Raw genomic sequence first — 25,727 nt, forward strand, 5'->3', positions numbered from 1 at the left:
ATAGCGTAAGGCGATGTCAAGAGCATTTGCTGCGTCTGAGTGTGATTCGATTTCAGTTTGAGCGTTAACCTCCTCCCAGCTTTCCTCCGAGTCGATCTGAGATGATGAGCCCTGTACTAGTATGATCTCTTCGTCTCCATACTCCTGGTGGCCATTGTCATCCACAACAAACCACTTCCCAACACAGCTTTCTTCTGCTTCTTCACAGCCAAGAATTTTCTTAAGTAATGGAAGAAGTCACAGTCATTTACTGGTGTTTAAGTTATTTAAATAAATTCCAATAAAGAACAGAGATTCTTCCACGATTTTTGTATTGCACTTTTATTGGCTCTATCCCACGCTTTAGCTACTCAGTAAATCACATCTTTTGATGTAGTTTCTTTAAGGTTTTGAAGGATTGTAAGTTCATTTTCATCCTCTTCAAGTAAGGTAGGAAGCAGCATTTTTTTGAAGTATTGAAGGGCTGAAGAATTGAAGTAATATTTGGTAGCAGAAGAATTTCTTTGATGTCTCCACAAACAAATTTCATTTCGTCTGCGTTGGACAGTGCATTGTCTAAAAACAGTGGAGCACGATTCGGTAATCCTTCGGTGTGAAGCGACCTGAATGGAGGAGGCAAAAGGTCAAGAAATCAGCCAACGATAGGAAAAGACTGAGGAAGCAGAGGGAGTTAGTACCGGGTGTAATAGTAGGTGCTGACTCTACTCTGAGTGGGAAGAGAGGGTGCTCGGGTGGTTCTTTGGCGGAAAAGTCCTTGCCAAAGAGGTGCTCGACTGCACCTCTAGAGCAGACAGGCAATCAAACCACTCCCTCCACTGAGGAGGGAGTAAGAGATACATTTAGGGAAGTTCTGAGAAGCTTTTAAGACTTTAAAACTCATAACTGTCATAGCACTGTACATCTACTCTGTAGTTGTCCAGACAGTTGAAATGGAGTTACCAAGAGCTAAGAATACTCACTCCCACAACACCCGGAGAGCAACTGACTACCTTCTTCCTGGACACCATACTACACGGTACAGCAGGAAACCATCCTACATGGGAAGAAAAATTTTCAACACCCTACCTCTCAACCTGAAAAATCTTGGAGGGAATGAGTTCAAGAAAAGCCTTCAAGACTGGCTCGTGGACAGACCCTTTTACACCATGACAGAATTTTTTGATTCTGTAAACAGAACATTGTAAAGCAAAAGACCTGAAGATTTTAATTCATTGTAAATTTTGACGCCATTACACTTCTTTATGCTGTTGTAAATAAAGAACTTTTGACTATTGACTATTCTGATGGAAAACAAGCTATCTTTGGTCCCTGAGAACTTTCCTGAAAGGAGCTGTTTTGGAGGAGGAGGCCTCGAAGCTGTGGAGGTACTCCTTGACTAGGTACTCTCAGCAGAGGGTGTGTGTCTGCAGTTTAAAAGGTACTTTCCTAAAAGGGGAGCTCTCGTCATGTTGTGTGGCAATGACAAGACTAGAGATTGGCTCAGGGTCTGCTCCGGGGCTAGGGGGCGGCTCTGGGAGTATAGGTGTGGTCTGTGGGGACTATAAAGAACACATGAGACCTATCAAGGTCTTCCTCAGGGTCCATTCTTGGGGCCATTGGCAAGCAAAAAGCTGGAATTTCTGTGTCCGACTGGAGGGTTGTTGGAGATGTCCACACAGGATGATGGTTTTGGTTAATGAACAGTCATAAGCCATTCTTAAAAGGAGGAACTGGAGAGTGTACATTGGTGTAGAGCAGGTCCAGCTGAGGATGCAGAGTGGGGTGGCTGATCATGGGGGTCAAGGTCCCTCAGGTCAATCTGCAGCACAATAAAGTAGTTTCAGCTGTGTTCTGCAGAAGCTGTATGTTGGAAGATTTTCACGTGGCCTTGATATAGGAACTTTGGATTTGTAAGGGTAAAATATCAGGGCTTTCTATGACTGCGGTCAAAATTGTTAGTGCCCAGGTTAATAATGCCAGAGATTGTATTGTTGTAAGCAACAAGGTGGACAGCATTCCTGTTCTGGATATTTGTTACAGGGATCTCGCCACAGTCAGGCTAATGGCGGCTGGGACTGGATGAACCCTGTTGATTGCATCATCATACCTCCCATATGATGAGTGGATTCTACACCCTCCATAGAGATGGGTGCCCTGGTGGACCATGTTGGGAGGAGAAGCTTGGAGCTAGTGGTTGGTTGCGACACCAATTCGCATAACGAGGGGTGGGGCAACACCAACAAAAACAGCATGAGTAAGTCTCTTCTGGAATATATAATGTCCCATAGCCTAGTGATTGCAAATGTGGGAAACGTACCTACATTTTGCACGTGGACGTGTAGGGAGGTGATAGACGTGACCATGCTGACGGAGGGTATGGTTAATCCGAAACATGACTGGCACATGTCTGACGAGCCCTCCCTCTCTGATCATGCTCACAACTGTTTTTAAAATCGGAGAACTAGTGCTTGATAAAGTTCAGTGTAGGAATCCGAGAAACACAGACTGGGTATCATATAAGGAAAAACTCAGAGCATAACTAGAATCTGACAGTAGTAATGGGAAAGATTCACAACACGGTGCAGTTGGACAAATCTTGACTTCTGCAATTGTGGGCTCTTTTGATCTCAGCTGTCCTGTTATCAATAGGAGAAGATCCAAAGTAGCTTAGTGGAGCGCCTGAACTAGCTAGCCTCTTTGAGGAAGAAAGTCAGGGCTTTATTCAGGAGAGCTAAGACTTGGGGTACTTGAGAGACCTACCACGAGGCTCTCTCACTGTACAACTGCAAGGTCCAAGGAAACTCTGCACCGACATCGAATGTAAGGTTAAGGGGTGAATTAAATCATTTTTTACGGTTTTTGTACTGATAGATTGAATAAAATGGGTCCCAGTACTGTATGTTAAGTAGTTTTTGAAAAATCCACTGTCAAATGAAAACAAAAAATGGAGTAGAAAACACATTTTTATCTTCGGGCAACAATTTTTTCACCAAGAACATTATAATTTTTTATAAAACTTGTAGAAAACTTTATTCTGAACAAAACGGTGTAAATAAAGAACACAGAAAATGAATAGTTGTTTGATTAAATTAATTTTTATTCATAACAGTACAACATGCCTTTTACGTTTGGCTGACAATAGCTTTGGTAATTACCCGGTAAACACATTAAATTTCTAATAATTGTTTCATAAAGAAGATTGATTTTAGCGTAACTTTTTATTTCATAAGTTGTCAATACAATAAGCAGCTATTCTCAATGATATGATTTTAATTGTAGAAGTCTATAATTTTGAGCTAACACTGACAGTCCATGTGCGTGTTGTTCTGTTTGTAGTAATTGAGTTTCAGTTCATTAAGTATGTTTTGTTCATAGTAATTATTAGATTATTGGAGTAGTAATGCCACACTTATTTACAAGTGAAGAATATGCCAATAAGATGTTTACTTATGGTGTATGTGAAGGCCTTACCGCAGAATTCCATAAGCTAAAACAATTAGTGCTAAATTTCTTATGCTACATGAAACAGGATCACTTCCTAGCTCAAAAGTTCCAGTATGACCACCCTGCCAACATGATGTTATTGTACAGAAAAACATTGTTGCTGCTGTTGAACATAGTCCAGGTATTAGTACAAGACGAATTTCTAAACAGTTCAGGGTTACGCAAAGTAAAGTATGGAGAACAATAATAACAAGCTCTATCCCTACCATAAACAAAAAATACAGCATTTACATCCAGGAAAGAATGTTAAGAATAACATTTTCTGTAAGTTTTATAAAAATTATAATCTGTTTCTTGGTGAAATAACAAAGTTATTGTTGCCCAAAGTTGAAAAAGGGTTTTTCACTTCATTTTTGGCACTGGGTTTCTCAAAAACTAACAGTTCTGGGACCTGTTTTATTCAATTTATCAGGTCAAAGACCAAAAGAGATCATTGAATTCGGACCTTAATCTATCTACCTTAACAGAATTTCAGGAAGACCTTGTTATACATGGTGAGCTGAAATCCATGCAAAATCTTTCACTAGCTGTAACATGCTAATGAAGCAAGTTACGGCTAGCGAAAGATTCATAAAAACACATAATTTTAGATAATTAATAAAACCGTTAAGGAGTTAATGTGTAATTTTGTTCAGAGCTCCATTAGTGAGTCTTGCAGGTTCCTTATTACTTTTTCTAAACTTTTTAAATTTAATTAATAATTTCTAAAAATTTAACCTTAATGAATAATTATTTTATTACATTTACAAATCTTAAAATGAAATAGTAAAATCTACATTTATTTAATAATAGTATTTGAGTACAATGTATTATTAATATTTTTATCAATCGTACTATGCATCCCCGTGTATTATTTATGCATAGAAATTGAAAAGATTTGATTAAGATTTTACAGAGACACATCTAAAACTAGAGATACATATACACACACAATATATTTTTTATTCTTGTTTCCTGAGTAGTAAAGTTCCCACAATATGCAAGTGCTAGACATTTCTTATTTTGTGGTAGGGAATTTTGAATATTAAAAATGTGAATAGAATACAAATAGAAATCTATTGAATTTAAGATAATCATTATCTGATAGTTTAGGGTTAATTGAGTGGAACAGAGATTTACTTTATTGTAAAACTAATACGTAATGGGAAATCACATTATCTGGTCTAATAAGGAATATAAAAGACACAGTCTAGTTATTTATACGGTAGAGAGTGAAGGGAGACCCATCATATGTTTCTCACACACTACTCTCTACACTCAGCGTGTTTCTAATATTAATACATACAAAATATTTTTGTAAGATATAGAATGAGAGAATAATTCGGTCAAATGACTCAATGTCTACTTGGTTGCAAATACTTGTACTGCGTTGTTCTGATTTCACAACTACTCCTTCATTCATTGATTCTCATCCCTCATGTAGCAGCACTGTCACAGCAGCAGAAAGTTTTTATTTTCTCACAAATTTACATGCATCACCAAATGTGAATCAATATCCTTGAGATATTCATTACTGTATAATACAACAAATTGTTACAAAAGCACAAGTTTAATATATTATCAGACATTTACTTTACTCACACATTGGACAACTTTAATGAATTTTTATGATATAAAGTTTAGCATGGTAGTGTTCATGGAAAACAAATATACATGCACTTAAACATTATAAAATGAGACCACTTCTTTTTTTTAAATAAAAAAGTTTATATTTCCAATAAAAATAAAGTTCTAAAATCCTTGAACTATTTTATAGAAAAAGCTAAGATCCGCATGCTGAATAAGAAAAATCATAAAACTATGAAAACTTTACCTGTGTGGAGGAACCTCAGGTATCTCCTCAAGATTAATGTTTGACGTTGCTACTTGAGCATTAGTTTCTTTATCCGACACCTCCTCTTCTTCCTCTTCTTCTACCTCATTTTCTTCAACAGATTCAGGTTTCCTAAAATGTACAACAATTTTTTTGAAACAATGCCTTTTTTGCAATTGAAAATCCTGGTGTTTCTGAAATGCATTCAAGTGATTTGGTTTTTGTTGGCAACCGATTGGAATCCAATGCCAAATTTGTGATGTTTATGAGAATGGAATAGCAGGGAAATAGAATGGAATGATGAGGGAAAGCAGAGTGAGGCATTGGTGTAATAATTTATAAGATGGTCACACCTATGAAGATAATGATCATAATAGTTGGCTTAGTCTGGTTACTGATGAAAATCAATGAAAAAATCTTAAAAAATTACCATGATAACTGAACTTTCACACAATTTCCCCAAGTTTCAAGTTTATAAAATGATTTTAAAGAAGATTGCCAAACACAAATTTTGTGCCATAAATCTTTACAAAAGACCACAAAAAGAAGACTTGCTATATCGCTGAATTTTCTTGATGACTACGATAAACAGTGTAATGAACTTCAGGACTATATTGTAACTGGTGAAGCATGGATTAAGCATGTTAATTGTGAGATGAAAAGTAAGAGTATGGAATAGGAAACATGCACTCTTCCTCAGAAAAAAGTGTAATTCTCATTGATTTCCCTAAACAACGCTTACAATCAATGCGGAAAGGTAAAGTAAAGCACTGCATGAACTATAATGAGTGATACAAAACAAACAGAGGAAAACTGAGCTCAAAATGTTTGTTTTATTCCACAACGCACGTTCATAGGCAGAAAATCGTGTCTGATAGCTTTTAAATGTTTTGGATGAGAGATGTTCGATCATCCTCCATACACCCCCAATCTTGCCCCGCCATATCTTAGAGCGATAAAGATTTCGGTTGCAATGCAGCGCTTCTATAAAGTTATCGAACTACATGCCAGCGTTAACCAGTGGTTAAGATCTCAGGTGGCAAATTTCTCCAGGTTGGAATAAAAAATTTATGTTTTGGTAAGTGTGTCTATTACAATGGGGAATTACGTTGAAAAATAGTCTAGGATGCAGTTTTCAAATGTATATGAGTTATTTCTTTCACTCTGTTAATTTATTATTTTAAAACATCTGAAACGTTCTGTAAAGTCATTGTATCTCAAAGAATTGACAAAAGACCCAAAAAATCATTTACAGAACAATTATATATATATATATATATATATATATATTTCCCATCCCATATTATCATTTTTTCAGTTGTATATATGTTCCAAAAATATGAAAGAAAGTGTACAGACAGCTCTCAACTATCCAGGCTTGATCAGTACTAGGTGACGAGCACAAGTCAGATAAAGATCAGACTTTGCTAAGAAATTTAGTATTAGGCAATAACATCTGGAATTAACTTCATTTAGCTTCAAATTATAGTATTAGTATGGCTTGTCTGTATACACTCTTCTCAATAATTAATAAAGAGATTGTTACTATCTTAAGTTGTAAGTTTAACATGTACTTATTAGTTTTTACGTTTGAGTATTCAACTTAAATGTTTAGATAATTATTATGTTCCTTACATTGATCATGAATTAAATCGGTCTGATATCAAGAACTTAATAGGATTATAATTTAAAACCTCAACTTAACTGTATTTATTTACCAACTATATACCACATTCCATAAAAATCTGACTCTTTAGTAATGGAATTCACATTCTGTTTTAGACAAGATACTTAAAAATATTTCCACAAAACTCTCCAAATTAATTACTTGAAATTTTATTAGTTTCCTTGTTTTGCATGTAAATATTGTTTGGTAGGCCTATTACATATGTATTTAATGATTTAAAATTAAAATGACGTTGATTTAAAACATAATAATAAGTATCAGAATTACTTTTTTACAAATTAATTATATACTTCTACTAACAATGCTTTGAAGAATGGTGGTGGAGGAAATTGGCACACTAATCTAACAAGTACCTTGTAAGAATTGCTACTGCTTACTTCCCAAACAGCACAAAAGACAACAATAAGAAGATTCTTCAGCTCTTAAAGGTACAGAATAAAGACTTTATGCTGAGGGAGTGGATTGTCCTGCTCAGGAGTGATGAGGGTAAGTCTGGGCTGCTTACCCTGACTATAGACTGTGCCTAGAGAAGAAAGATTATAAGACGTGACACATTCACGAGAGAACAGAGCAATGCTGAAGAGATTGAAGTGGAGCAAGCTGCTGTGGAACCCACAAGTTCCAGAAAAAACCAACACTGGGAGGTCTGCTCAAAAAGTAACAGTTGCTAAGGACAAGGAAACACCAACCTACTCTCTCTTCTTGAAGAAGAGTCCTACACTGAAGGGACCTTCAGTTTCGATCAAGGGAAGAAGGGGGCACAGTTTTGAAGCATTCCAGGAATATCCTGAGGCTGAAATAATAAATAACTTATGTTACTGAGTGCATAGTAAAGAAATACTCCTTTGAAAAACCATATCTCATCTCTACAGAAAATGGAGATAAATGGAATAGAAAGGAGACCTATCCTAATAAAAGTGTTCTGAAGTTTTACACTGATAGCTCATACGTAAACTCTATGCAGGGTTTGGAGTAATATTTAGGCCAGGACCCAAATTGGCAATGCTCTTAGGAAATACACTATGTTCTTCCAAGCAAACTTCATGGCAAGTGAAACATGCACTAGAAGGCTCATACAAAGGAGGCCTAAAAGTACAAAATATTTTATACTTTCAGAAAGTCAGACAGCATTAAAGGTGCTTGATGTATGCTCCTTTGACTCAAAGGCAATATGGGAATGCAAGAATACATTAATGGAACTGGCAAAGTGGAACAAAGTTGCCCTTTGATGGGTGCCGGGCCATAAAAGTATTCCTGGGAATGAAATAGCTGATGCTCGTGCTAAGATTGGCTGTGACAGCCTTTTGGTAGGACCAGTGACAGGCTGTGAAGTGGCCTTCTACTGCAGTAAACGTTTAGTAAATGTTTGGGATAAGAGAATTAGATCCTAAAACTTGGAGAAAGGCCTCAAGACTCAAACTTGTTCATCTCTCCATATGCAAAAGGATGGTTAAGATTCCTAGATTTGAGTAAGGATGATATACGACTAGTACTTGGGATGTTGACAGGACATGGCCCTCTTACTTCACATCATTGACACCTGTAGAACTCAATAACACCTGGACTCGTCAGTATTATATTACTCTAGTACAATATGTACACATAAAATATTATTACCAAACTACAACCAAGTCAAACTAGATGAAACTCTATAACTTGGATTTAATTACTTTCAACAAGAATAACAACAAACAGCTCAACTAACTGTGTTTGGACTAATTTAGAATAAATTGACACAATAATAGTTATCTTATATACTTGGCTATCCCATACACATCACAACTATGTAAAAACAATATTATGGCCCAGAATCCAGTACCTTATCACATTCATTTTAACCATGAAAACACTGTACATCTGAAAATTGTCCTCAAACAATCAACCTGGAAATATGTACTCTCTGAATAATGCAGAAGAAGCATACAAAAACTTTGGCTAAACAATCGTATTGGCTATAGTTCTGAAGATTTGTGTGAGATAAAACACCTCCCTAGTACAATTGGTGAGCACACATGTGATATGCAGCACATTTCTAACATGCTTTCTGCACACCACAGCAGACTATAAATTTGTAACTACCAATACGATTATGAAGTTGAAAGGAGAGCCATCCCTTGTGCGTATACTTGGTTCAGAGCTTCAAGGGTGAATTTCAGCTCCATAGTGACTCCATTACGGTTGATAAGTCTTATACTAAGTATTCACTCTAGCGATTTAACCAAATTGATATTCCTATTGACTGTAAGATTTGATTTATGAATGTAAGGGATGTTAAGGCAGCCGAAATCTATCATTAGATATGAAGATTTATGATGAATGTGCAATGAGCGATTGAATGGTGTGAAATGTATTAGGCAGTTTAATGAAGTATGGAAAAATGTCCACGGCAGACCACAAAATGGTAGGTCTTCTGTTGTGATGATGACTAGGTTAAGAGAGTGAATGAGAAAATTAAAGAGGACAGACGATTCACAATGACAATACTTTCAGATGAATTTTCACAGTTTTGAGTACTGTTTTGCATGAGATTGTAACTGACTGCTTAGGCTATCATAAAACTGTGCTCCCACTGGGTTTAAAAAATACTCACAGATTTTCCAAAAAGGCTGCCTGATCAATTCAGTTTGGCACAGTTTTTTTTTTTTGAATGATATGTTTGAATGTATAAATAATTTGGACACTGATTCTGTACCAATACTTACAATATAATTCTTACACTGTTTTTTGAAAATATAAAATAAAGTATAAATTGTAATCAATATTATTCTGTTAATCACCAGATTCAAAGAAAACTTTGAAAAAATTATTTTGAGCGATGTAGGTATTATAAGGAAAAAATGTGATAAACATAACTGTTTTAATTAAAAGAAAAACTGAGTTATATTTTAGAAATTGTTTCTAATTTGTTGATTAAGAAGGATTTCTAGAGCCTAATCAAACATTTCCAAAAAATGTGCTTGATTTGAGGTTGTAACAAAATATATTGTTCTGCACAACTTGTCAGAGAATGCAATGCGGTCTCAATGCCAGTGCCGTAACTAGGACTTGGCTTTGGGGGGCAGGGAAATGAATCTAATTGAAGACCACACCACACCTGGGGCGGGCGATATGGAATAAATCTAAATTTAAATAGATTAGATAGGAAAGTAAAACATTTAACTGCTTCACTTCAAACAAGATAGATTTATATTATAATACATTTATTAATTTTTTAGGATTATTTTTGGGAGGAGAGGTGTTCTGTCCTCCTTATCCCGTCAGACACGCCTCTGACAGGGTTGCTACAGGAGTCCAATAATGAAATTTCCTGACTTTTCCCTGATTTCCAGACCAAATTGTTCATTTTTCCCTGACTTTTTTCGACGCAATCCCCAGGGTTTTTTGCAATTAATGGGTGGGCCAGCCGAGCCGCCTCGGCTGCCTGCTTCATGCGCCGCGTCGTCTGCAGGCTTGGACTCGGCGCTGCGGCAGTAAGTTTATTTGTGTAAAGGGATTTTATATTTTTCCCTGACCAACGTTGAAATTCCCTGACTTTTCCCTGACTTGAGACCGGATTCCCTGACTTTTCCCTGATTTCCAGTCCTGTTTTTTTCCCTGACTTCCCTGATTTCCCTGACCTGTAGCATCCCTGTCTGATCAATGCCACTCCTCCAAATTACCATCAGGATAATGAGGTGTTTTGCAAAGGTTGGTCTAAATAATGTTTTAAGGCTGATGAGAAAAAGGACAAATAGAGAATTATTTTAAATATTTTGTAATATAGTACAAGGAACGAGAGATGGTTTGTGCTAATTATATGGTACCATTTATTTTCAAGAGAAATGGATTAATAAGCTGTAAAAAGATTTTCAGACGTGGTATAATTTTATTCTTGGAGGAAAAAATGTATCTTCATATCTCCCCACAGACTTCTCCTAAGATTGAAATGTTTAGTTGAATAACTATTGAAAAAAAGTTTGACAGATGTAAAATACACAATGCTTTTTGAAAGAGCAATCAATACTACTTACTTAGTTTTTTCCTTCTTCTTTTTATCTCGTTTTTTTTCTTTCTTGTATTTTGATTTCTTTCTTTTACGAACTTCCTCTTCACTTTCATCTGACTCTTCAGAAGACGATTCTTCTGATGACACTTTCTTAGCTTTCTTAGCTGAAAATTTAAATTAAAATAGCTTACAACATCCACAAATGTTTATGGTTATGTATATAGTATATAAAACTTTTCCAGTGAACCTTGAACATTTTATATTAATGGTGAGTTACCATTTTGACTATCTGTACTTGCATGCCTTAAAAAAAATTTACAAGATATAAAAAGATTTGAAAATTTCTATTATTTTTTTTTAGTTATAATTAACGGCTCTTCCTTTTTAATATTTTATACAGGGTGATTCAAAACTAAACGGCACTCTCTGGAGCTTATTCTATAGCTAAAAACAAGTAAAAAAGTTCATATAACCATATGCCCGGAAACGCTTCGTTAGCGAGTTACGCCTAGCGAAAGATTTCGCCCGGATTTCAGAACCCTTGGTGAAGTCAGGCCGTAAAAAAATGGTAAAGGTAGTTACAAAGATACAAATACGATTGTTTTTTTATGTTTTTATATCTGACAAATTTATTAAAATTCGTCCCAGAGCTGTAAATGCAATACTTTCAGAGATATCTTACGTAAAACACAAGAATTGGTGCAAAGAAATAACACATTTTTGTGTTTAACGTAAGATTACTTCCATAAATGTTAAATAAAGGTCATTTTTTTCTTAAACAGATTTGTAGAACATTTAATTCTGAAAAGATTCATGTGAATTACTTAGGAAAAAAAATTAATAATAGGTATTGAAATTTAGCTTTATTTAAAAATAAAACAGACGCACAAAAAATGCATATTCTTATCTGCATAAAATATTAACTAATGTTTAGGTTGTGATTAACAGCTGATCATTTATTCAACACTTTTTATCGTCATATTTTCTTTGCAAAGGTTGGCAATATCAGCTGATCAACAATTAAGTTCATGAAGTAATATTTGAATAACCTTTATGGAGGTTTTTGTATTGTGGCGTGTGAAGATTGTATTTTGTGAGATCCTGTGATTATTTGGAAATATTTTATACAAGTGTATAAAATATTTTATTAAATATTTATTTTTAAAATATTTTATTAAATATTTTTATAAAAGTGTATGTAATTATCTTAGTAAATAATGGCAGATAATGTAAATGGTATGTATTCGTTTGAAGAGTATACGGACATGATACTGATTTACGACAAAGTTAACAAGAATGGTTTAGCTGCAGTTCAGGAATATCGTGATACTTTTCCACATCGAAGAACACCTGATCGCAAAACATTTGAAGCTGTGGAGAGACGACTTAGAGAAACTGGTAGCTTTAAACCGAAGCGAATAGATACTTGTCGTCAACGTAGCGCAAGGAACTATAATAATGAACAAGCAATAATAAATGCTGTAGAATTATCACCAACCACAAGCACCAGACGATTATCACGTCAGTTAAATATTTGCCAGTCAAGCGTATGGCGGACACTTCATGAAGCACAGTTGTACCCATTCCATATAACACGTGTTCAAGACTTATTACCGCAAGATCTTAATAAACGGAAGATGTTCTGCCGCTGGTTAAGAAGAAATTGTTTACGACATCAGTATTTTCTTCGGCGTATTCTCGTTACTGATGAATCCTGTTTTACTAGAAATGGAATTGTAAATTTTCGTAATACCCATACTTGGGCGTACGACAACCCACATGAAACTGCGACGAGGCATTTTCAGTCAATGTATGGCTTGGTGTTCTGAGTGATAATTTGATTGGTCCATTTTTCCTCCCTAATCGACTTAATGGAGTAGCGTACTTAAATTTTTTTAAGAACAAACCTGCCTACCCTCTTGGAAGATATTCCTGTTCAAAACAGAATAAATGCATGGTTTATGCACGACGGAGCACCTCCACATTTTTCTAATGATGTGAAAAACTATTTAAATGATACATACGGTAGACAATGGATTGGTCGAAATGGACCAGTAAAATGGCCACCACGTTCTCCTGACCTCACGCCAGCAGACTTTTTCTTATGGGGTTGGATGAAGTCAATTGTTTATTCAAAACGGATTAACACCATAGAGGAGTTACGTAATCGCATTACAGAGGCGGCAGAAACTATCAAGAATGCTCCAAACGTTATGAAACGCGCTAGAAAAGAGTGGATTCGTCGTGCGAAAACGTGCATTGCTAACAACGGAGGACACTTTGAGCAACTATTATAGGTGATTATTACAGTTTTATAAAGGTAAATACATTTTATGTTAATGTTCACTCTAGAATAAATGATCAGCTGTTACTCACAACCTAAACATTAGTTAATATTATATGCAGATAAGAATATGCATTTTTGTGCGTCTGTTTTATTTTTAAATAAAGCTAAATTTCAATACCTATTATTAATTTTTTTCCTAAGTAATTCACATGAATCTTTTCAGAATTAAATGTTCTACAAATCTGTTTAAGAAGAAAATGACCTTTATTTAACATTTATGGAAGTAATCTTACGTTAAACACAAAAATGTGTTATTTCTTTGCACCATTTCTTGTGTTTTACGTAAGATATCTCTGAAAGTATTGCATTTACAGCTCTGGGACGAATTTTAATAAATTTGTCAGATATAAAAACATAAAAAACAATCGTATTTGTATCTTTGTAACTACCTTTACCATTTTTATACGGCCTGACTTCACCAAGGGTTCTGAAATCCGGGCGAAATCTTTCGCTAGGCGTAACTCGCTAACGAAGCGTTTCCGGGCATATGGTTATATGAACTTTTTTACTTGTTTTTAGCTATAGAATAAGCTCCCAAGAGATTGCCGTTTAGTTTTGAATCACCCTGTATATTTGTATTTTTGTGTTTTATATCACCAATCATAACTTTTGTATAAATTAAACACTTTGAATAGGTTTTTGGTAATTTATGTTTGCAAAGATGCCATGACTAAATTTAATTTACAAAACTTGATTATTCTAAAAAAATTACATTTACACTGAGTATTGCAACGTTTTTAAGTGTCGTAGTGTTTCTTGTAACTCTAGATGTGGCTATGTTAAAAACATATATATTTATTACATTATAAGAAAAATGTTCCTTGATATTCTTGCATGAAATGGTGTATTATATAATTGTTTTATATTATACATATGACAGTAAACTAAAAATGAGGCAAAGTACAAATACCCAAAACAATCTGCCACTGAGAAATATTTGACTACCAGTTCCAGGGTTAAACAGGCTAGGTATGAAATATTGTTGATATTAAGAGGAAATTAAAAAAGCATGTGTAAAAGAGGGCTATCCAGAGAGTATGATATAAACAAAACATACAAATTTAGGCACTTATCATACGGAGAACTAGTTTTGAAAATCCATTGTTATAAAATTCTGATGTTTGATACTTCAACCAGGTAGTCACACCCTCCCGCAGTTCCATGTCGTCATTAAAGGTTTTCATTGCTGCAAACAGGTGGTAGTCGCTGGGTGCAAGGTCCGGTCTGTATGGCAGATGTAGAAACACTTCCCACTTAAAAGCATCATGGAGTTCTCGAGTCCGATTTTCTGTGTGTCGCCGGGCATTGTCGTGCAAAAATAACATTTTCGAACTTAACATTCCTGTGCGCTTAAAAATTTCACAATACCTCACAGAATTTATGGTTGTGCCATGTTCTAAGAAACTAACAAGAAGAAATCCTTTACTGTCCCAAAAAATAGTTGCCATAATCTTCCGTGCCGACAATGTTTGCATGCATTTCCTAGGTTTTTTTGGGGAATGTGTGTGCCCCCACTCCATAGACTATAATTTGGTTTTGCAATTCATGTGTTTTACCCAAGTCTCGTTTCATGTAATGAATCGATCAAGAAGCGAGTCCCCATCTTTTTTGTAAGTGTCCAAAAATGTCATTGAAGCAGCAGTACACTGATTTTTATTCTGTTAAGATATTCAGGACCCATTTTGCACAGAATGTATGGTAACCTAACTTCTGCATAACAAGTTTGTGTAACAAACTCCTTGAAATGTTAGGAAAAAGTGAGAGCTCTGTTATTGTAAACCAGTGGTCTTCATTAATCCTCTCATTAACTTTAAAGATAATTTCATCGGTCACAATACTTGGCCATATACTTCCTTCATCATCATGCACATTAGTTTGACCATTTTTAAACCTAATGCACCACTGACACACTCCACCTTCAGTAATCACATCGTTCCCATAAACTTGACAGAGTTGGAAAAAATCTCAATTGGTTTATAGTGCTTAGTCAACAAAAACTGTATTACTGACCGCACTTCTCAACTCGTGGGATTTTCAATTGTGTCACACATTTTAAACTGCTATTGTAAAACAACAAGGAGTGACAGGAATATACAGCTGGATAGCCACTGGACAGAGAAAGCCCTGACATCAAAATAGCCGCAATAGTCAACGCCCCTAGAGGCTATATAGCGAAACATAATCTACTTTCTGAATAGCCCTGTTTTATATATAATATTATAAGCACAAAGTATACAGTAGAGTTATATTTTTTTGTGGTTTTTAGCTAAACAAACTTTAAGAATGCTCACAACAAAGTAACTATTTTAACTTCTAACACAGCTTCAGATAAAGGATTAATGTTTACTCTAAGGGTCTCTAAGGTCTAATATAAAAGTCATCTATTACCAACTAAAAAAAAAAAAAAAACAACTGGTATCTATCTACCTTTGAATTTGGACTTGAGGACAAGCTGACCACAGTTTGAGACCTTGGCGTCCTGCAGGGGGCGAGACATGCGATCCACTGGCAGCTGTTCTATATGGGATATCACAGCATCTCCCATCACGACGTGTCCAAACACCACGTGCACCCTGAGGCACCACCATAGTCGTTTAATTATTATACAAGTACAATGATAATATGATAATCATTTTAAAAGTAAGAACCTATTGAGCATTAAGATATAACAGCCTATATATGATGTCCAATCAAGATTAGCCAATCATATCCAGTCCTAACTACACTGTCATTAGATTTGATATGACTGGTGGTGTTGAATATGTTTTTATAGTACTATGTTGAATATGTTGTCCCAGAGTTGATCAATAATTCCACAGATTGTTAGGTGTGCTCTGTTATTCTCGGAGCAGTATGAAAAGAGTGGTAACAAGTTTAGATTTACATTGTAACCAGCAACGAAACCATGGATTATGAATTCTCGCTCCTGAGACTATGTCAATCCAGAGAATCATTTAAATTCTGTGATAAAATCAGAACATTCAAACAAGAAACTTCTACATGGAAAATCAAACCACAGTTTTTTACACTAGAATGGCATTTTTCTGAAAAGACTTCTTACAAATGATAATAAATGCTGAGAGGTATTATGAAAATATATTATTAAGTGTCAGTCATGCCAGACATCTGCCTGCGCTAACTGTTCTGCTTCATGATAATGCTCGGCCTCATGATGAGACAAGAACAAAGACATAACAGGAACTTTAATTAGGAATTACTTAATACCCAACCCCCTGACTTTGTACTATCAGACTGTATCATCTTTTTTCCCAAACTTGAGAAGTTTTTTGGAGGAAAGTGATGATATATGTTATTATCATGTTTAATGATCAGCTGGTATTGTCCTCTGATGAGGGGATCCCAGAAGATCATTCCAAGGCTTAACAAATGTTTTGACAATAATGATGATTATATTGAAAAGATCAAAATGTTGACATATGTTGTTTCGGGTTAGCTCTGGCAAAATTTATGTTCATAAGTAAAGTTTCTTTTAGTCCATTACAAAAGGTTCTTACTTAAAAAATTACCCCCATAAATAATACAGTTTTGTTTTCTTTAATTTTGAATCAGATTCATACTTCCTAAAAAGCAAATTACATGCTTATCAATGGCAATACTGTGTAATTAAAATTTTCAAATAGGCTGCTTAATATAAACATTAACCTAGGTTTTGTAGGTAGTTTCTTAGTTCAGTTATTTTTGTAATTCTGTAATGTCAGACTGGATTGTTAAAATGTGCCTAATTTATGGTCAGAATGAAGGTATATTTTGAGTGAAAAATTAGCAAACTTTCTTCTCGGGTATTTAGACAAGTAACCTTGACTTATGGTGTTTTAGCCCCTTGTATTAGGAAGGTTTTAACATTATTATTACTGTGTAAATTTACAAAATAGGAACTTTACAACAGCTCTTTCTACACTCACACTATTGCTTATTAAGCCCCATCAATAAAACAAAAATATTTACAACATTGTGATTATTTTCAAGACTACTAAATTATTAAAACACACATATTCAAATTATATAATCTATTACATTGTAGGAGAAAGAAATAACATTTTATATGTGAAATCTTGTGGCCAAACTGAACTCTGGTTCAATGTAACACAGCATAAAATATCCATGGATAAGTGAGGAGGGAATACTTTTTGTTATTGTAAGCCTCTAGATCACTGTTAAAACTGATAAGTGGTTAATAAAATCATCTTGGTAAATCAGGGGGTGCTTAGAAAGTATACTGCCAGTTTCCAGTTAATGAATTAATTATCTTCAAGACTCAGTAAATGACCATTTCATGAGTACATGAACAAATGTTTCTCATGTGTAATTTAATTTATTTATTTAAGTTATTTAATTTATCTCGTTATATGCAATTAAGTGAATACATCTACAGATACAGGCAAATGTGTCACTGACTTGAAAGCAGTAATAAGCCTATTTCCTTATCATAGAAATCCTTTAATTAAATATAAGTGAGGTGAATTAATATACCAAAACTCTAATAATTGCAATAAAACAGAATACACATTCCCCACAAAAAAGATTCAACATTTAAACATATTCCCACATCCATTTTCTTGTGTATTTAAGTTTTATCAACTAGTATTATAAGAAGAAAAATTACTCACCCGTCAAGATGTGGCGCTGGCTGTGTAGTTCTATAAAAACACAAAACATGTGAAAACACGAGCATGAGTAGGAGCAGTAGTGAAGGACGCTGCCCTCTCGCTACAGCTCTCAACTACACAAAAAACACTGAGACTAGCTATGTGCTCAGGTAATTTAAAAACACTAACACTACTACAATGTCAAGCTGTTAACTAGTTGTCAGTAGAATAAGTTTATAATAGATAACTGTATAAAAGACATTGAACAGCAATTAGAAAGTTATGGTTTCAGACTATATTATATACATTTTAATAATGTTGTCATACTTTTTATTTGTTCTGATTTGTACTTTTAATTGGTTGACTTAAAATTTTTTTTAATATTTATTAATCATCCATGCCCTCATCATTTTATTAAGTGGTGTTATATATGAAAAAGAAATACACAATGTCTACTTAAACCTAGCCTAAGGACATTAATAATGTTTATCTGTAATTGTACAATCACATGAACTGATAAGTACACATTTATATTTGTTAAAGGAGAACGTGATACACATCAGACTATTAAAGGTTAATTCATAATAAAAACTTGATGAGCAGATTACATGATATTAGCCACACACTGGCTATGTCTTTGTTAGAAGTTGTTTAAAACAATTCTACCATCTTCTACCAGTTGATTATTGTAATTTTTAAAAAACAATCGTTTATATTTAAAGCTGTAAGCCACACGTGCGTGTGCCATCTGCTACAAGTCTTGTCACTTGTAATTCAACTGGTTGATGAATTATCTAAATAAATAAATAATTATTATCTTATTATCAAATAATGAAATTGTATTTTGATTTGTTTTTGTGCTGTAAGTCACTATCCATAAATGCTGTCTTTAAATTATTCATAGCAAATTCTGCTGCTACTCCACTTTTATAGAGTAGTTTTTCCAATAATTGTTTAGACCATGCATAAAAATACTAATTGTAAAAATCTAGTTTCGTTACAATACAAATGTAATAATCCTGTCACTAAACACTGCAATTTATTACCAATTTTTGATATATAATTTTTTAAATGAAAAAATGACTTAATATGGAGTATAAATGGTGTATAGATATTTTTCACACATTAACATTGAAGAAAAATGTTTACTGAAGAAAGTGGCACAATTTGTTTACTTTTAATTACTTGTTCCAAGATTGAACCATAGTTTAGGTTTTTCATTACAGTTATGGATGACCTAATCCTAAAATATATTTTTTTTAGATCATACAATACCTATGACTTGATTTGAGATTATTACATCATCTTCCTTAATGTAGGCAACTGGCTTCACATTTCAGATCCACATAAGAATGGCATCACAAATTAAACAATCAGTAGATTGGATAACTTCTGATTAGATAGTAAACTACTTATACGGTCATTTAAGTTGAAAATACAGTGAAGTAGCAAATCCAGCTGCGCTTCATGACAAATAAACACAGGACTCCCTAAACGACTTCTGTGCAGCAGCCATATTTAATTCAATGTGAATTAATAACAATTACATTCATATGCATATAATTATCACCATGGTGAAAGTAGACAAGGATGAGCCTGTGCGCATGTAGGCGGGGCGCTGCCGAGATGTCACCCTGGATGCACACGTGGGTCTCAAGTCTGCATGTCAGATCTGCCACTACATGGTTGTTGTTTACATACTGTACTTAACTCGTGTTGATTGTTTATTATTCATTAATTCAAAATGATCTTGAAGTGCTTGTCATATGCCGAATTGTGCAATTATTTGGGACTAACAATACTGTTTCAGGAAGCTTTGGAGCAATTTCTAATGTAAATGAACCAATGTTGATTGAACACTATGTAAATGTGAAGACTGCTTCAGATAAATGGTAGGAAATAAGAAGAATTTCCAAACATTACAGGTGGAAAATGAAATAATAACATTGTAGCGTAAAGAATTGGTCTCGATGTTGAAATAGCTTATTTGTATAATAAGTTTATATGTATTCACAATGTAAATAATGTTCAATACCAAGGAAAATGTATTTTAAGTTCCATATTTCTCCTAGTAAAAATCCATTTTCTATTAAATCATAATAATCATACAAATATATAATAATCATAATCATAAAAAAATATACAAAGGAATAATGAAGATTTTCCCTAAGGAGTGTCAGTCCTACGTTATACTGTTATTTCAAAGTTCCCCTTACCCACATTAAATTCATTGCATAGGTGGATTTCATCTGTAATATTTGTACCAGAGATTTTGTCAGTTATGCTACAAAACAAAAGTAATTTTGAAAAATTAACAACATTATCATTTGATGAAATTACTTTAAGTAAGTACATTGTTTCCAGCGGAAAACAAATAGATCTTTGGACCTCTCACCCACCATGCTTGAATGATCATGGTAAGATGACTGACACATAAATGGATACGTCTGTTTCTTTCGCTAGGTTTGTTTATTATTACTAGCCTAGCTATGAAGCAAGACAATTAGATTCAAATAATAAAATCAATGGAGAGGTCAGGTTATAAAATAGTATCATTTGGATGGAGAAAACAGTGGTAGGTGAACTGAATGAAATATTTCTGCTTTGCAAAATTTGATTTCTCAACCTCTTGGATGACTCATCCTAAGTATTTGTGTGCGTAGACGTTGTTTCGAATTAAAACTTCAAGCAATTATTTAGTTGACAAGAGTTATGTAGTGTGTGGCAAGAGCATGTCTAGAAGAAATAAGCTAAATCTAGGAAAGAATTACTAAAAAGTAGTGTTCAAACTAAAAATGACTACTTGTATAAAAAAAATCAGAATTTCACTTCTAATTTAAACATTAACGCACTCAGATTTTGTGCACAGAAAACGTTGTTGAAAGGCAAATGAAAAAAATACAACGGATCTGACAAAATTGATTATAGTGTACTCAAACTGAAAAATGTGTTTTCAGTGTTTACTTTGTATGTATAAAATAATTTTACAACATGTCTTATTTTATGCAGGCCTCACTAGAATTGGCTACAAAAACACTACCTCTTCAGAAAGGCTTTTTACTGAGACACAAGTCATGACATAAAGATTATTCTTAGCATGAAGCTAAATCAAAATATTTTTGAGAATTTTTCTCCAGAATTCATAGTATGGGCAGAATGGCTGCCCTGATTTACTTTTTTCATTACAGAATGTGGTGGTTTGTGATGGGAAGGCATTCCACAATGGCAGTGTCTATTCAACACACCAATGAATCTGATGGAAAAGAGTGCCTAACTGCAAATTATAACCAATATATTGGATATTTGGAACCTTTAGATATAGAAACTAGTACAGCTGTTTTCCTCTATTACAATATTATGAACTAGAAATTGAAGAGAACAATGATTCACTGTGTTTGGGGTTGACAATTATTTTGACGAACAATCATCCAAAGAAGGTGGCGACGTGATGAAAAGCGAAAATCTCTGTTACATTGCTGGATATGTAGCTTTTAAGCTTCAAGTAAAATATCCTGACTTAGATTATAAGACTAGAGCAAATTTTGAAAGGAGCGATGACTTGTCTTGGATAGGATCTGCTTCAAAAGGAGATTTAAGAGTTCCCAGTGATGAATTTTTCAGTGTGCTAAGATTGTAGAGAAAAGTTATATTAAATTTCAAGGTAAATGTAATATACAAAAGAAAGTGGTGCAATACAAAAAAAATATATGTATTGCTTATGACAAAATGAATACATATCTCAAAATTAGCTGTGGTGCATTTGATTTTAGTTTGTATATTCCTCAGCATTTGTTTATAAACAAAGTAGTTCTAACAAAAAAGAACAGCAGAAATAATGGTAAACCAACTTGACAAACTAAAGAATTAATCAGTGTTGTATTAAAATACTTGTCAACATAGCATGTCTGATATTGATAAATTATAATAAAAGTTATACATTATTTACCAACTTAATAATATTTTAAATTATCCCAATTCAACCTTGAACATAAGTTTGTTTGTAGAAATAAGTTGTGTAAAAGTCTGTAACAATATAAAATAAATTGACAAACCAATTTGATATAATAGTAAACATATTGACAACACAATATATTATAGAGACTATTCTCTTTTTTATAAAGAGATTAGTTAAACATATTGAAAGGCACAGTATTTTTAATTCTTGGAATTTAATCTTTTTGTGCACGTTTTACATCATGTACAGAGCTAAGAATAATTATAATTGAACAAATGCTTTCCTAGTTTACAACAGTCCAGCTTGTACAACACTATGTAAACATTTAATTGTAAATGTTTCTGTAAACATTTGCAAAGTAATTATTTGCTGGACAGTCCATAATCCAACAGTCCATTATTTAAAGTGGTCAATATCATGTTCATGTGTATAATTACCCTTTTTTGGAAAAAAATCAATATATTGTTTACAAGATTTTACTTGGAAAACAATTGTAAAAGATTTATATTTAACTAGTATAATAATGATCAATACTGTACAGTGTTGTAGTAAATATTACAATAACATAAGAAACTCTGTGTTGTATCTACTGTGTGTGGCAGGAGTAGTTAGTGGCATGCAAATGCAGCCAGAGTGACGTCATGTGTGAACATCACCAGTTTGTCTAAGTACACCCATGTCTATTTCCACCATGACTTATCACCAAGTGATAAAAGTGTAGGCTATTTACTTGACAGGAGAGCTGGACAATTAACATGATGTGTCTCTTTTTATGTTACTTTTGTGGTGCTCCTAAATCACAAGTTATGGTGTTTTTAAGTTTAAAAAATTTAAAAATTGTCACATAGGTCCATAAAATTACTGTACAATAAATTTATAAACATTTGAAGTAACTGTGGGTACTTTAAGTAAATGAAATGAGCACAGTGTTGCAGTGATATTTCTTAAGTAATAAATCTGAGGTTAGAGATTTTTACTTCAACTATTCTTTTTCAGATTTCTCTTATCTAAGGATCTTAGATTGTAATCTTGTGGTAATACACAGAAATCTCTTTTTAAAATAAAGAATTTGCAGGTATATTAACCCCGTTTATGTGTAGGGTCATATGAATACCTCTATATGATATAAAATAAATCAAGTGGAAGGCATCTAGCTGTGACATTTAATACAAATCAACCCATGTAAGCAGCCTTATTCCTTCATGATAATTGAGTCTCTTAAAGAAAACTGCCTCATGTTATATTTGTGTAGGGTCAGTATCAGTGGGGTTGCAATAGTTTAAAGTAAAACAACAGAGTGTTATTATAGCTTACAATACAAGTGAATAGTTCTGAATTTAGTTAGGACCGATAACAAAGATACCTTCATATACAAAACATACAAATTCATTGTAAATGTACGATCTGCTCCTCAATGACACCTTTTTGAAATCAAATAAACATTACACTCATTAATTTTAATACAGTTTCAGAATATATACACAGTTGCATTCACTTGGAAAATGTTTATAATTACTACTTTAAAACAACTTTGACTGCAAAAGTTTTATATTTAAAAGCATTAAAATGTGATGCATTTATTATAGGAACGAATTTTGCTTATTACAAGATTTCAGTGTAGCAACAATAACAAAAGTAATTTTAAACATCACCAGATTTAAGCAGGTGTAGTTTATTGTGTATTCGGTACTTGATTTAATACAATTTTTTAATCTGGTTTCCTATTGTTATTAACAGATGTTGAACTCATGATGAATTAAAATTCATTAAATTTGGTATTTTTTAGATATATTATAAAATAATTATGCTATTGTAACTTCCATAAAACTTACATGAAAAACTGAGATCCATTCGTGTTTTTTCCTCTGTTAGCCATTGATAAAAGCATAGGGCGGTCATGTTTAATATCAAAGTTTTCATCCTCGAAAGTACCTCCATAGATAGATTCCCCTCCAGTACCATTGCCAACACAAAAATCCCCCCCTTGAATCATAAAATTTTTGACAACTCGGTGAAAAATTATTCCTTTATAATGTAGTGGTTTTCCTGATGTCTTTCCAATACCCTTTTCACCAGTACAAAGGGCTCGGAAATTTTCCACTGTAATCGGACAAATATCCGAATATAGCTCAAACACAACTCTGCCTATGTTCAATCCTCCAACTTCCACATCGAAAAAACATCTTGGTCGAACCATCTTCGTTTTATCTATGGCTTCAAGAACCACCTGTAACAATAAAATGTATAGTTATAATAATACAACACCATTAAATTATAATTGTTTTATAGAATGTTACATATTTAAGTCTAATCTATATCGTTTATTACCCTCAGTCCGTAGTGTCTATGAACCTATAAAAACCCTCTAGGAAGAAATTAATTGTTTAATTTTCGTCGAACACTACATAAATACAAATAAGTTTATGTATCCTATAAGAAAGTGCAAAACTAAACAAGTAAAACTTATAATGTAGCCTGCTCAGAAAGTGAAAATACTATACTTGCTTTAAAAAAGTTTAAACTAGTCCATTATAAGAATTTTAATATATAACATATTTTACACAATTTCTGTTATAGAACTACAATACCTTTAATTCAATACAAGTTTAATATTTGATTTTTCCTTGCCTAATTCATCAATCAAAGTAAATTTTCTTTGTATTGTTCGGATTAAGTGCCTTCAATAATGATATTATGATTTCTATTATATTTAACTTGCTACATTACCTTCAAACGTAATTACCATTCATATTATATTGAATATGCACAAAGAAAACACGAGAAAGGGTCTCACAGAAAAGTCAAAAATTGCACACCATTGTTGGTCCGAAGACCATCATATGAATTGGGATGAAGCCAACATAATACATCGGGAACCACATTTCTTCAAAAGGAAATTAATTGAGGCAACATACATTAAATTGGCAGACCAACCAATCAGTCAACCATCAGTCGAGATTAGGCCGCTTTGGTTGCCAATTCTAAAAAATGAACTAAAGAGAAAACCAAAAGTATCAAACGGATCAGATATTTGCAATAAACCAATGCGGAGTCACAATATGGTTTTAAGAAGTTCATCTCGCATGAACCAATAATAACGAAAGGGCCCATTCCTGTCCACCTTCCCTTTTATTTCCGCCATCTTGTTTTAGCCAGCCGTGACGATCACCATTGGCTAGACCCTCTGGTCAGTCGTAGGTGGTTAGTAGACGAGTGAAGACGTATTGTGACCTGTATTCCGTAGTTCAGTTTTAATGATTAGTGTTTTGTATAGTTTTTTATCAAGTGCATGTTTATAGAGTTAGTGAATATGACAAACAACATGTAGGTTGTGATTCCTGACTAAGGCGTGCCACAACGCTTTGGTAAGATTTGTTTATTTTAACCTAGTTTGTAATTATGTATTAGGTTAGTTCTTTACCTGAAGAAGAGATCAGATTGCAGATCTCCAAACGTAGTGTTACTGATTTCTTGTTTCACTAAACGATGGCAAATGTCCGGAAAAATCCTGTTTCCTTCACAATCCTTCCATCGTCAAAAATAACCTTCAAACAAAGAATTGATTCTCGGTACGGACCCGGAACCTGTAAACAAATCAAAGACCTTGAGAGCTTGCATCTTAAGTTAACTAAACACATTAATCATTTAACTTTTTTGCATAAATGTAAGGTTGAAAACCTTATGCCTATAGGGTTAACTCTAAAAACTCCTTTTCATAGTAGGAAAGCCAGGAAAATTTTGTCTTCTGCTTCTAAATCTTTGCTTAAAGAAAGAATTGCATATCATCATCGTGAAAGATGCCTCCTCCAAAATAGTATTGAGTGTAAAAAAACTGAATTAAAAACACTGA

General features: G+C 33.7%; 1 protein-coding gene across 2 annotated transcripts in view; it reads right to left on the reverse strand.

Annotated features, from left to right (window-relative positions):
* LOC124369253 (peptidyl-prolyl cis-trans isomerase G) overlaps positions 1–25,361 on the reverse strand; it is a 46,684-nt gene extending 21,323 nt beyond the window's left edge. Inside the window, exons 1-6 of one of the 2 annotated variants that reach the window (XM_046827145.1) lie at positions 25,299–25,361; positions 23,710–24,104; positions 17,944–17,973; positions 15,743–15,888; positions 10,994–11,132; positions 5,297–5,428 (exon numbers count right to left, since the gene is read on the reverse strand). In XM_046827145.1, coding sequence (XP_046683101.1) covers positions 5,297–5,428; positions 10,994–11,132; positions 15,743–15,888; positions 17,944–17,973; positions 23,710–24,074 — 812 coding nt within the window. In that variant the 5' untranslated portion in view covers positions 24,075–24,104; positions 25,299–25,361. Of the gene's footprint in view, positions 1–5,296; positions 5,429–10,993; positions 11,133–15,742; positions 15,889–17,943; positions 18,057–23,709; positions 24,105–25,298 lie in introns of those variants that run through there. The other variant, XM_046827146.1, reaches the window with a different exon arrangement.
* Positions 25,362–25,727: the final 366 nt, after the last annotated feature.

This window comes from Homalodisca vitripennis, chromosome X (assembly GCF_021130785.1).
Source record: "Homalodisca vitripennis isolate AUS2020 chromosome X, UT_GWSS_2.1, whole genome shotgun sequence".
NCBI classification, from domain to species: Eukaryota; Metazoa; Arthropoda; class Insecta; order Hemiptera; family Cicadellidae; genus Homalodisca; species Homalodisca vitripennis.